The sequence below is a fragment of the Dermacentor silvarum genome, chromosome 6 (assembly GCF_013339745.2).
Source record: "Dermacentor silvarum isolate Dsil-2018 chromosome 6, BIME_Dsil_1.4, whole genome shotgun sequence".
Taxonomy (NCBI): Eukaryota; Metazoa; Arthropoda; class Arachnida; order Ixodida; family Ixodidae; genus Dermacentor; species Dermacentor silvarum.
The window spans coordinates 44,785,643-44,798,256 of NC_051159.1; the positions used below are offsets into that span (position 1 = coordinate 44,785,643).

The 12,614-nt window shown below is 50.7% G+C and overlaps 1 protein-coding gene across 1 annotated transcript in view; it reads right to left on the reverse strand.

Annotated features, from left to right (window-relative positions):
* Positions 1-10,522, reverse strand: part of LOC125946292 (uncharacterized) — a 39,163-nt gene extending 28,641 nt beyond the window's left edge. Inside the window, exon 1 of the mRNA XM_049668996.1 lies at positions 10,116-10,522. Within this exon, the coding sequence (XP_049524953.1) occupies positions 10,116-10,522 (407 nt within the window). The remainder of the gene's footprint in view (positions 1-10,115) is intronic.
* Between the last annotated feature and the right edge of the window lie 2,092 nt (positions 10,523-12,614).

Genomic DNA, 12,614 nt, shown 5'->3' on the forward strand with positions numbered 1-12,614 from the left:
CGACACGGGGCCCTAAACTCTTTCGCGTTAAAAATTGGCCGCCATCCCGCCCTGCGAACGTCCCGCGAAGCTGTATCAAACACCACACATTGTCGAGGATTGTATTCACGCTGCTCTTCTGGCGTCTCTAATTTCCGCGGCCTACCCGTGGCAGTCTTAGAATGAACAATATTATATCTATATATACAGGGTGTCCCAGCTATCATGCAGCACGACTTAAAAGAAGACGAACGGTGTTACCCGAAGCAAACCTAGTGCGTATTGTTTCCAGTACAGTGGAGTAGCCACCAGTAATTGTTTCGTTACTGAGATTTAATTAAGTAATTATAATTAATTATTTAAGTCGAGAAGTACTGTTCTAATTGTCAAAGTGTCAATGAGAAAGTTGTAGAGCAACATGAAAAACTCTCGATACTGCTTTCTGTTGCTCAATACGTGCTACATAAATGTGTTTTGCCGAGTGTGAAAGAAGTGAGCGAATACATGCAGAATTTCCGCGCGACTCGCCGCTCGAGGCACTTTGCGTGTATTCGCGGTCTTCTTTCCCGCTCGGAAAAACACTTATGTAGCGCATATATATATATATATATATATATATATATATATATATAGTACTAACTGGATTTTTCAATGGGCCAAGCGTATTTAGGAAAATCAGAAGCACAACTTCGCGGTTATCTTAGGTTTAATATTGACCCAACAGTTAATAGGTCGGTCAACAGCAACAGCAAAAAGGTCGGTCCACCGACCGAAACTGTTGGGTAAATAATAAACCTAAGATAACCGCGAAGTTGTGCTTCTGTTTTTCATATATATATATATATATATATATATATATATTGAAAAGAGCCTTATTGGCGGTGTCCTTCAAGGACGCTACGAGTTCCAAGCACGGCGAGGCAGCTTGGAGCACAGTCTCCAAAAACACCAGTGACCTACAGCGCGAGCAGAGGGGGCCAAGCGTTGGCGATGCCGGTGGACGGAGGCGCGTATTCTTATTCACAATCGCCCTGCAGAAAAAGAGCCATCCTGGCGACCTAAGTTGTGTTGGCAGAGGGTCATGGTAGGGCTTGAGACGCGCCACGTGGACGAGGTCACGTCCACGCCGGCGCATGTCGTCAGATGGAGAAAGTGGCTCGATGAGAAAATTCACCGGTGGCCCTTCGTACTTTGGAACGAGTTTTGAGGAAAGGCCTGGAGTTTGACAAGGAACAGCCGGCCATACAAGAGACCCTGGGGCATACGTGGGACTGGGCAGTGAGTCGGCGCGTCCTTCCTTCTGGCGCTGTTCTTGTGACGTAAAGGTGCGCGCGAGCTGGCGGCACTCTTCGGCTTGTCGGGCAGCTTCGTACACAGGTGGGCACTCGGAAGCGTCAGGACGGTATGGAAGGACAGTGTCGATGGTATGCAACGGCTCCCGTCCATATGGGAGGAAGAAAGGTGAAAATCCCGTTGTAGCTCGTATCGCAGTGTTGCATGCGAACGTTACAAACGGAAGTACGCGGTCCCAGTTGTCATGATCAGATGTCACGTACATCGCGAGCATATCACCGAGAGTGCGGTTAAACCATTCCGTGAGCCCATTAGTTTGCGGATGGTAAGCCGTACTCGTTCGATGAATAATGTGGCATTCCGAAAGCAGAGCTTCGACGACCTCGGAGAGGAAGGCGCGACCTCTACCACTGAGAAGTTCTCGAGGTGCGCCATGTCGAAGGACGAAGCGATGCAGGGCGAAAGAGGCTATATCCCGCGCTGTAGCATTCGGTAGAGTAGCAGTTTTGGTGTACCGTGTCAAATGGTCCACAGCAACTATGATCCACCGATTGCCATCCGGTGTCATGGAAAGCGGGCCGTAGAGGTCAATGTCTACGCGATCGAAGGGTTTGGCAGGGAACGGAAGCGGCTGCAAGGCGCCAGACGCACGTAAAGGTGGTAATTTGCGACGTTGACAGCCAGGGCAGCACTGAACAAACTTTCGCACAAAAGTGTACATTCCCCGCCAGTAGTAGCGATGGCTTATACGTTCGTAAGTCTTAAATACTCCGGCGTGGCCACATTGCGGATCGTCGTGAAAAGAGGCACAGATTTGGGATCTTAAGCTGCGGGGAATGACTAGTAGCCATCTACGGCCTTCGGGAGCGCAGTTGCGTCGGTACCCAGCACCTCCACCAATTGAGAAGTTTATTGGCGGTCTCCTTCAAGGACGCTACGAGTTCCAAGAACGGCGAGGCAGCGTGGAGCACCGTCTCCAAAAACACCAGCGACCAACAGCGCGAGCAGAGCGGGCCTAGCGTTGGCAATGCCGCTGGACGGAGGCGCGTCTTCTTCTTCACAATATATATATATATATATATATATATATATATATATATAAATAGTGGTGTCGCTGGCTAGCAATCCCAGGGTTAGTTCTAACTGTAAAACAAATACCCCGGAAAGTGGATGGGAAAACGGCGCCGTGGTAGCTCAGTCGCACGCTTAATGCGAAGACGTGGGATTGTTCTCCACCTTCAGCCAGTTGATTTAACAGCGAAGCTCTTCAAGCCAGCCGTTATTTGTTATTCGTATCAAGAAATTATTAAGAAATAAACATTCTTGCCGAGGCGGGATTTGAGCCCGTGTGCCCATGGTGCCAAGGTGAGCGTCGTAACCACTAGGTGATACAGCCACGCTTTCAGAACGTTCATTTATGCGAAGCATATGATTGCGTTCGAGCGCCGTCGTCTTCGTCCACAGCTGGCGCGTTCGCACGCTCGTGCTCTGCGAGGTGAAGAAGCGGTTTTGCGCACTATACTCGGGAGAGAGAGAGAAAGAAAATGAGAGCGAGAGAGAGAGAGAGAAACGCATTCACGGAGTGGGTCTGCTGGAACGCGTTGTCGGCTTTGCAACGCGGAGGAACGCGGTGTCGGCATTGCAACGTGGTGTCGGTGTTGCAAGCTGCGCTATGCAACGCGCAGTGACGGCCCTAATTCCGAGACACGCGAAAAGAAATTATCATCATCATGAGTCATAAGATGAAAAGTTCGCGCGCACTTCCAGAAAATGCTGCAGACTACGCTCGCCCAGCTTCGCTGTTTCAAGCGTTGCGCGGCTTAGTGCAAGGTTAAGCGTTTTTTCAACCATTTTCATTTCCACTAATTTATTTATTTATTCAATTCAATGAGTGTGTACAAGTAATTCCTTTCCCTTGTGTCATTGTTTGTTGGCTTCTTATGATATGATTATTGAAAATCGAGCCCCTCGGTTCTCTTTCTTCTCGTTCAATATATATATATATATATATATATATATATATATAGAAAAATGAGAATCACAACTTCACGGCTATCTTCGGTTGATTTACACAAGACTTTTTTCGAGGGTCGGTGCACCGACCGAAACTGTTGGGTAAATAAACCGAAGATACCCGTGAAGTTGTTCTCATTTTAGGGGCGAAGCACCTTAGGGCCGAGCCTTGTCCTTCGTAGTCCGTAGCTCCCGAAGCGGAACCGGAAGCCGGCTTGAGCTTCCGGTTCCACTTCCGCTTCCGGTTCCACTTCCGGTGCCGCTTCCGGAGAACGCTTCCGGCGTTTTGCCCGAATGATCCCCCGGTGCTTCGCCCACTCATCATCATTAACTTCGTGGATATGCGGTGTTTCTCTTTTCTCTCTCGTTCCCGACGCGCGCTCTCTCGTCCATAGCTAGGGGCGCTGCGGTGCACAAGGGCGTTCATTTCCGACGCCCGCTCTGTCTTTCTCTGTCGTCCGTAGCTAGGGGCGCTGCGGTGCACAAGAGCGTTCGTGCACGACGCGCGCTCGCTTTCTCTCTCGTCCGTAGCTCAGGTTTAACCGAATGATCCCCCGGTGCATCGCCCACTCATCATCATTCACGTCGTGAATATGCGGTTATTTTTTTAGGCGCGAAGCTCCTATAGCGGCACCCGTTCCGTCCCCGTCGTCGTCGTAGTAGTGTGTAACCAGTAGTGTGTAACCAGTCTGAGAAAAATGAGAAAAAAAGTTGTCGCAGTTTTACCTGAAAGGCGAAGCATCAATTGCGATAGCAAACTTGTAGAGAGCTATACGGAGTAATGATATTAGCTTTATCAGCTGTATAAACTTGGACATGCAGCAGCATCGGCAACACGCAGAACTGTTGTCGACGCCATCAGCGTTTTGCCCGCGTTCGCTCAAAATGCGTGCGGCGTTGGTGACTGTTGCCGGAGCCTCTGATATAAATAGGCACTTGGTGCCACAGCTAAACGTCGCCTCCCTTCCCTCCCCCTCCCCCACGGCCTCTCGCGCGTCGGAAGAAGGCGCGTTTGCTCTACATATATGGTGATTGTAAAAGAGAAAAGAGACGCCTACTTCTGCTGCCCTTAAGCCCGACCCTCATGGAGCGAACTTCCTCGACGATGTTCGCGCGTCAAAAAGTGTTGCGAGACGCGCCGCCGTGTTTTCGCCTCACCGCCCCTCATGCGACGATCCAGCGGCGAACGCCGCCGAGCCGCTATCAATGTGGCCAGCCGTGAAGCAGGATATTACTGTTTTTTAAATGTAACCCACAGTAAGATTTAGCATGTTGCGACACTTAATAATGTCATAACTTAGTGTTTTATAATTTTTCTTGAGTTAATTCTTCTACAACATACGCGGTTCCATTACGCTTTGAATTTCGCATACATAGGGCAACCAAGTAATTCTATGCTGTGCGTCAGGAAAGTGCCAGAGGCAGCGCAATGGAAGCCAGGAGCGCCCCCCGTTGTATTTTTACTTCCAATGTCCGCCGATGTGCAGCGAAACAGACAAGAAGTACAAGCTATCTACCATAGCCCCCGAAAGCTTCCCCTCTCAGAGGCCATATGCCGTCGTCGCGCCTATCTCCCAACCTTACTGACAGGTGGCGCTCGCATCTCAATGAAAATTTCTCTCGCTAGGCTTAGGCGCGTTCGAAACGAGAAGCGATCTCGAAAATTCCTCAAGATTACCCATAACACTCTCTCGTCGAAGCGGCATGAGACTAAGCAAAAGCCGTTTGCGCAGTCAGTTGCTACGAACGAAGTGAATTCTACAAAAACAACGCCAAATTCAGTTCGAAGCGGGCGACCGGGACCGCCGCCATGTTTTACATAAGCTCAATCCCATGATGCAACGGCCGGAAGTGCTGCCTCCTGATTGGATCGGGCTGTCGCCGCGCGCTGGACGCTTCCGGCGGCGGGCGAAAATATCTATCCCCTCCAAATCGGTGGCGCGCGTCGCGATTTTTGACGCCGACCGAAGAGCGGCCGCCGTCGGACGAAGTTCGCCGCTTGGACGCCGGAAATTCGTTCTATGAGGGTCGGGCTTTAAGCGAGCACGGCGCAGAACGCGCGTTTGTTCTCCGCCGTGCGTTCACTCCCCGTGAAAGACGCGCCCCTCGCGCCCTTTCACTCGCACATACAGCGTTCGGCGCGCGGCGACGATTTCTTCTCCAAATGACGTCATACGGAACCTCACGGCGACGGCAGAAATCTGCTTTTGAGTGTCCATATAATTGCTATCGCAATAAAATTCCGAAGTTGTGTCCGTAGCGCGGAATCGAACCAGGGACCCCTCGCATCCGAGCGCGCGGCGTTAGCCCACTACGCCACGAAGCGGACATGGACACACGCACCACGATGGCAATAAATACCCAACATTAACGAAAGGCCGCGTTTCTAGCGCGTTTCTAACGCGTTTGTGCTAGCGTGTTACGGCCCGTGTAAGAAGCTGGTGTAAGACGCTGTGGCCTCTCCGCCTTACCTTCAACGCGTTTCGAACGCGCTGCCCAAAGCGGTGGCAAGTCAAGTTCTAGTCGAGGAGCGTTTATGAATACGGGGGGTATACTCTCTCAGCAGTCATGTGATGGCGTCGGCAAACGCGGTGCACGTTCCGGCATGTGTAAATGGCTGCGTAAGACGCTGTGGCCGCTCCCCCTTACTAGAGAGTACTGCACGTTTCTAACGCGTTTGTGCTAGCGTCCCCTTAAGCGGGAGATCCGATGATTCCCTCCGGAGCTTCGCCCACTCATCATCATTCACCCCGTGGATATGCTGTGATTTTTTCTACTTACGCTTGGTCCATTGAAAAATCCAGTTTATATATATATATATATATATATATATATTGTAGCGAAGAAGAGAGACACTAGTGGGTGCAGCGCTGCTGGATCAAAACGCTAGTGGGTCGAGCGTTCTTGGTCGGCAGCGGCTCTCGTGCTTGGAAGCTGTACTGCGCTGACCGTTGACGTTGCGCTGCTCCAAGCTCTGCCGAATAAACACCTTTAGAAATGGTGGAGGCGTGGGGTATATATGTATAAATATATATATATATATGCTGTATGCCTGATTGCAACGAAAGATATGCTGCTTGCCTTCAATTGTTAACCTGTCCTTATTTGTTTCGCCAGGAAAGTTTCAGACCAACGAGGTATGCTGCTTCGCTGTAACTATTAGGCGTGACTCTGATATCGGAAACGCTAGAGGCGAGCGCAGCTGGGGAAAGCCTAGTAAACTATTGGCGAACCACACATTTAATTTCCTGGCGCTGAGGATTTCTTAGCGATGTTCTGCGTAGTATCGCGATGAATTCAACCGACCACTTTCACAGGCCTCCGGATCTTCATTTCTTCGCCTACGCGAACTCTTGGCTTCCCTCAATCTAAATTCGGGATGTTCTATTCTGCGACGCTTGGTTTCAGCTCCCCTAGCTTTCACTTCAATCTTTGGGAAGCAACTAGTGTCCAGTTGTCTGGTCGCAACCTGCCGAGCCACCGCCAGAGTCATCGGCTGCAGTCACGGACACCAGGTGCGTTCGGCGCGAACGCAGGGAAAAGCGATCGGCGTCGGCATCAGCTCTACGCGTCGCACTACCAGATGCATTCACTCCTCCTCTCTACATCGCATCCGCTATTCCGCGCGATGCTATTTTTGTCAACTCTAGGTGGCGTTGTTTTTATACTGTGCTTTCACTCTCTCTCAGCTCTCTCTCCCCCAGCTCGACGAAGCTATCGCACAGCCGGTATGGGAGTTTTGTGTTAACGCCACGAAATTTTCCGACCAACAGAATGTATACAGATTTGCTGCAAAAAAATCTCTATTTAATGGCTGGTCGTAATTGAAATGCTTATGGTAAGTTTTGGGGTGATGATCTTATCAGTTTTTTATATTGGGGCATGTGCAGCGATATGTGTTCACAAATAGGCTTTCATTTTCACGCTAGTGCAAGCAGGGGCGGATCCAGGTTTTTTCTGAGGGGGGGGGGGGGTCAGCTTCTTTCAATGATGATGATAATGATAATTGCCTTTCCCATTTACCGAAATTCACCGTTTCCTGCTCACGATAAACCCACGTTTTATACACCAAGAGCAACACCTGTAGCCCACCGTGGTGGCTCAGTCAGCTCAGGCGTTGGGCTGCTGAGCACGAGATTGCGGGATTGAATCCCGGCTGCGGCGGCCGCATTTCGATGGAGGCTAAATGCAAAAACGCCTGTGTGCTTGTGTTGTAGTGCACGTTAAAGAACCCCAGGTGGTCAAAATTAATCCGGAGCCTTCCACTACGGCGTGCCTCATAATCAGAACTGGTTTTGGCACGTAAAACCCCAGAAAGAGGAAGAAGACCTGTAGCGAAGCCAGGTATCGTTTTCTCCGAGCATATAAGAAAAGGACGTTACCCAATATAGCCATGTGCTTGGCGGCTGTGCCTGATAATGCAGGGTGTTCGAAATTAAGCTTTATGCTTTTCTTAAAATTAGGCACTGGGAGGCACGCGAAGAGCACCTGTGCAAATAAGTTATGTGGCCAAGGGGGCACAAAGTGAGATGATAATTATCGCTGTCAGCAGCTCAATTAAGTAAAATTGAACAATTACTTTTGGTCGACTGCAGTGAGTGGATATGTTTATATTGAAAACTTAGGGGCAGTCGTGTTTCTACACAGTATAAGTCGGAAGAATTATTCTAGCGTGTTCGTTCTCCGAGATAACCGACTCGAAATTCGACGCAAGAGCGGTTTATGCTTTGCGTTGCTGTTGAAGGGAGGCATTTTGAACATCTTTAGGGCATTGACATCTTGATGGGTGAAGTGTTTTCATGAGATTTGTGCATGACAACACCAAACTTAAAGCGGCAGTATGAAATATTCGTTAGTATAGCTAAAGAGGCTTCTGTTGTTAATGGTGCAGTTGTCACTCTTGATTTCAATAAAACTTACAATACTTGGAAATAAGCATCACTTTATTTGCGTAGCCCAGGCAAGGACCATGCCCGGTCGTCTAGTCACCATTACGCACGCGCACTGCCCTCCGGCTTCTCCGCTCACGCCATTATCTCGGCATGGCAGCAGCCACCATCTTTACAGGCTGCGCGGTCGCGTATAACGACAGCGGTTACGGGTTCTTCGATCTTTTTTTTCGCCAGCCGTGAGGGGAAGGGGACAGTTATTATCTTTGCCAATGCCTCCGCCCCGTTGTCAGACTAAACGCCGCACGCAAGAGCCGCGTTACATCAGGCAGGAGCTTTGCGCCGTACCTCATCCTCTTGCATGCGTAATCATGCGAACGACAATTAAAATTTAGGAGTTTAATATCTCGGAGCACAGACATGCTAGAAGAATTCTTCGAAGTGAAACTGTGTAGAAACATGACTGCCTCTAACTTTTGAATACAAACATACACACTTACTGCAGTCAATAAAAAGTTCATTATTCAATTTCAGTTGATTCGGCTGCTGACAGCGATAATTATCATCTCACTTTGTGTCCCCCTGGCCACATAAGTTATTTGCGCAGGTGGTCTTCACGTGCCTCCCAGTGCCTAATTTTAAGAAAAACATAAAGCTTAATATTGAACACCCGGTATATCTAGCCTGTATTGTTTCTTAAAATAAAATTTTGTATGATGTGTTGCAGGTTCGTTATAAATGCGTAAGCACGGGTCCGTCTTTGGAGTTCTGTTGGGACACCTCGATTTCCTTAAGGAAATTCTTTGTGTTCGGCTGAGATACCTTCGTTTGCATTGGAGCTCCAACGCGGAAACCACTACGCTGGTTGTTTATGATATGCGAATCACCGGGTATGAAGACTCACAACGCCATTTACAAGAAGACCGATGGGGCGTAGTAGCCGAGAGCGCGAGCCAGCGTCTTCCTGTTTTGTTTCCCACGCGACGTCATCCTTTTACACAAGGCGCGCATCTGCACCACGCGACACCATCCAAGGCCCGCGCGCTGCCGTTGGCCGCTGACGTCATGCTCCCCCACATCGCAGCCGCTGCTCGAGGCTTCGCCCCGCTCCGCGAGAACGCCCACTTAGACAAACGGATCCGGCGGCTTTGAGACTCCTATGCTTAATGTACCGACAATAAAACTGCGAACAATGAAAAACTTGTAGCGTACGAACGGTACTGTGCTCGTGCTGCATATTGTCAACGTGTAACTGTGATCGCAATGAGTGCTACAGTTAAATAGAGTTGCCTATGCGTAGTTCTTATTTTAGCTGTTGTTATTATTTATATATGAACACTTCAGCGAGAGATCTCTTTCATTAAGCAGGTTGATCGCGGAACCGATGACAGCCATTGAGGCAACCGATGACACCACAAGGGGGAACTAAGTTGATCAGGTGCGAAGGCGCTGGCGCGGACGTCGGTGTGCTTGGCAAAAGGGACGTCCCCTCGTTCATTCGACGCCACCGACGGGTCGAGTAAGGCACGGCCGGCGCCAGGATGTCCAATGTGTTCATGAGAAAAAATAACTACGGCAACTTAGCGACACCACAACGGTACAGTAAACAGCTAAGCTTGTGAGCAGTCTAGCTTTACTTCTACACGGCCGATATTACTGGTACTCGCGAAAAATACTTTTCAAGAATGCTGGTGGCCATACTTTTTTTACGACAGAGCATTCCCCCTGTCAGCGAGGGGGCGATGCAGAAATCTGAGGGGGGGGGGGGGGTCAGGACATCCGGACATCCCCCCTGGATCCGCGCCTGGGTGCAAGTGCAGTTAACATGCTTCAGCGCTGCCCACGACTGTCATGACCACGCGTTATTACGCCAGGGTTGTGGAAGCAACTGTTCGGATCAACTGTTCAAATCGTAATCTCACCGCAACGGCCGGGTCGTACATGGTGCACTTGCTGAACGAGCCGTCCGCCTCGACGGGGATGGACATGTTCTTCCACGCGTCGGCCGACAGTCCACTCAGGTCGTCCGGCGGTCGGCACCAGTGGTCCACGGGCCGACTCGTAAGCCGGTCCGACAGCGCCTGCAAGACAGCTACGATCACCGACATGATGCTGCACAGCAGGACTCGGCGTTGGTACGGCCCGTGACCCAGCATGATGTGGATGCTCTCCTGGACGTCAGCACAGTTGTCATGGCCGACGAAGCAAGTCATGAGAGTCTCTGGGGCCGGTGTGGACGACGGGGTCGCCGGAGACTCCACGCTTCCAGGGGTCAGGTATCCAGAACGTGGCGCTGACGTAGCTGGCGACGCTGGTCTACTGCGGGCGGTGCCCGAACTGACCGACATTTGATTTCCTCGTGTTTCAGTAGACGTCTTCTTCTGCAGGGAGTCGGACTTTTTTGTAGCGTTAGCTACACTGGCCTAGCCAAGTCCGTTTCGCGCGGCACATCAAGAGCCGTGCTGCGCATGCGCAAGGATCAGTGATGTCACACGGCTTGCGCACCGGAGCCACCGGAGCCGGCACCTCTCACGCACTCCCCCGCCGCCTCGCGCGACTCACCGCCGCCGGTCTGCGCATTCCAGAGGAGTGACGTCGTAGCCGTGGTAGACGCACTGGCGCCGGCGCGCGCTCGCTGGGCAGTCGCCGTCTGACACCGCGCAGGAGCCGCTGCGCTTCTGACTGGCGTTTGCCAGTGTGGTATAGCCATGGAGAAGGAGAGCGCAAATGCTGCTCAACAGCGCAGAAGAACGGAGAAGCTTGACTCATCGGATCCCGAAGTAGTTGCCTGGCAATTAGCGGTTGAGCGTAGGAGACAACCAGGAAAGCTAAGAATAATCAGCTGAACCTTTGCTAACGCTACGTATATCCTGGCATAGCCGAGCTAAGCCACTGCAACTTTTTTGAGAATGCGGTGTTCCTCGAGAGGCGATAAGCGTTCGTCTTCTTCTTTCCACATTCCGAGTGCCATGCACGTGGCATTGGTACGCGGTTAGATGAGAACTTGACTGGTCTCGTAATTACACGACAGAGGTACAGCGTACCAATTCTAGTACACTGTAACAGAGGAATATGAACGAAACTACACGACCGGCTGGGTTACCTGTACCTGTAAAAATGGAAAAAAAAGGTGGACTGAAAGAGTTTGAAAAACTCACAAAGAGCTCGAAAAATGGTGCAGAAACTAGAGACGAAGATTTCCGATGTAACCGAATAACGTGAACGAGTGACCCGAACGAACGTTTTCCGTGCTGAGTCCAACGACTAACCATCGACCAACCACGAAATCGGGCGCAAGAGGAAAAGAAAGCTATTCGCATTAAAAAGAACAGTAGAAAACGGTAAAGAAAATGACGTTAAGTGCGACTACAAAGGTGCAAGAACAGTATACAGGTTATTTTTTTCATTTATTCTTGATAGTATTTACTATGTTTAGCAGTAACTGCAATTTCCTAATACCATCCGAATCTTGGCCAATCCCCGTAGTGGTATGCGCCATCGTACAAGTAAAAACGAAACGAAATACTGGATAGCTATAAGAAAAGTGAGAACATTTGTGAATCTATATCTAACAGCAAAATATATATATGAGAGCCCTTCCACAACTGTGAAGATGGAAGCCAGCGCAGCTATGACTACGGTGGGTCTGCTATTGGAAGGCTTCGGAAGAGACGTACTGCCGCAACGCAACCCGCCGTGGTTGCTCAGTGGCTATGGTTTCGACCTCGTGCTGCTGAGCACGAGGTCGCGGGATCGAATGCCGGCCACGGCGGCTGCATTTCGATGGGGGCGAAATGCGAAAACACCCGTGTACTTCAATTAAGGTGCACGTTAAAGAACCCCAGGTGGTCCAAATTTCCGGAGTCCCCAACTACGACGTGCCTCATAATCAGATCGTGGTTTTGGCACGTAAAACCCCCATATTTGTTTTTGCCGCAACGCATCCACGAATATTTCACGCTGTTGGGCAGCCCGCACGGCGCCGATCGTGGCCAAGTCTCCGGCCAACCAAAGACGGTCACCGACGGCACACGTGGCGAGGAACGGGTTGCCAATGAACTCTTCTTGTAGCCTCGCCGTCGCTCCAGGGAAACGTTCCGATGGTGTGCAGTCACGGCGGCGTGCATCGCGCTTGTGTTGCGCTTAAATGGCCCCATCCTCATCGGTGGGGAATGCGGGTGGCGCTCGAAGACGGCGGACGCTCTCCGCATCGGCTCCGTCAGTAATCTCCGATTATTGCGGTGCTTCACTCCATTGTCGCAAAATTTTGGACTCATCGTCACCGCTAAGTTCTCTGCTCCACCCGGATACCACCCGCGCCCAGGTGGGCCCATGTTTCGGCAACTTCTGCGTGTTTGATCTCCACGACGGCTCCCCGCCGGGCTTGACGTTCCGTTAGGCCAATCTCCGCATCGCACGGGTTTTCCCGGCATGATGGCG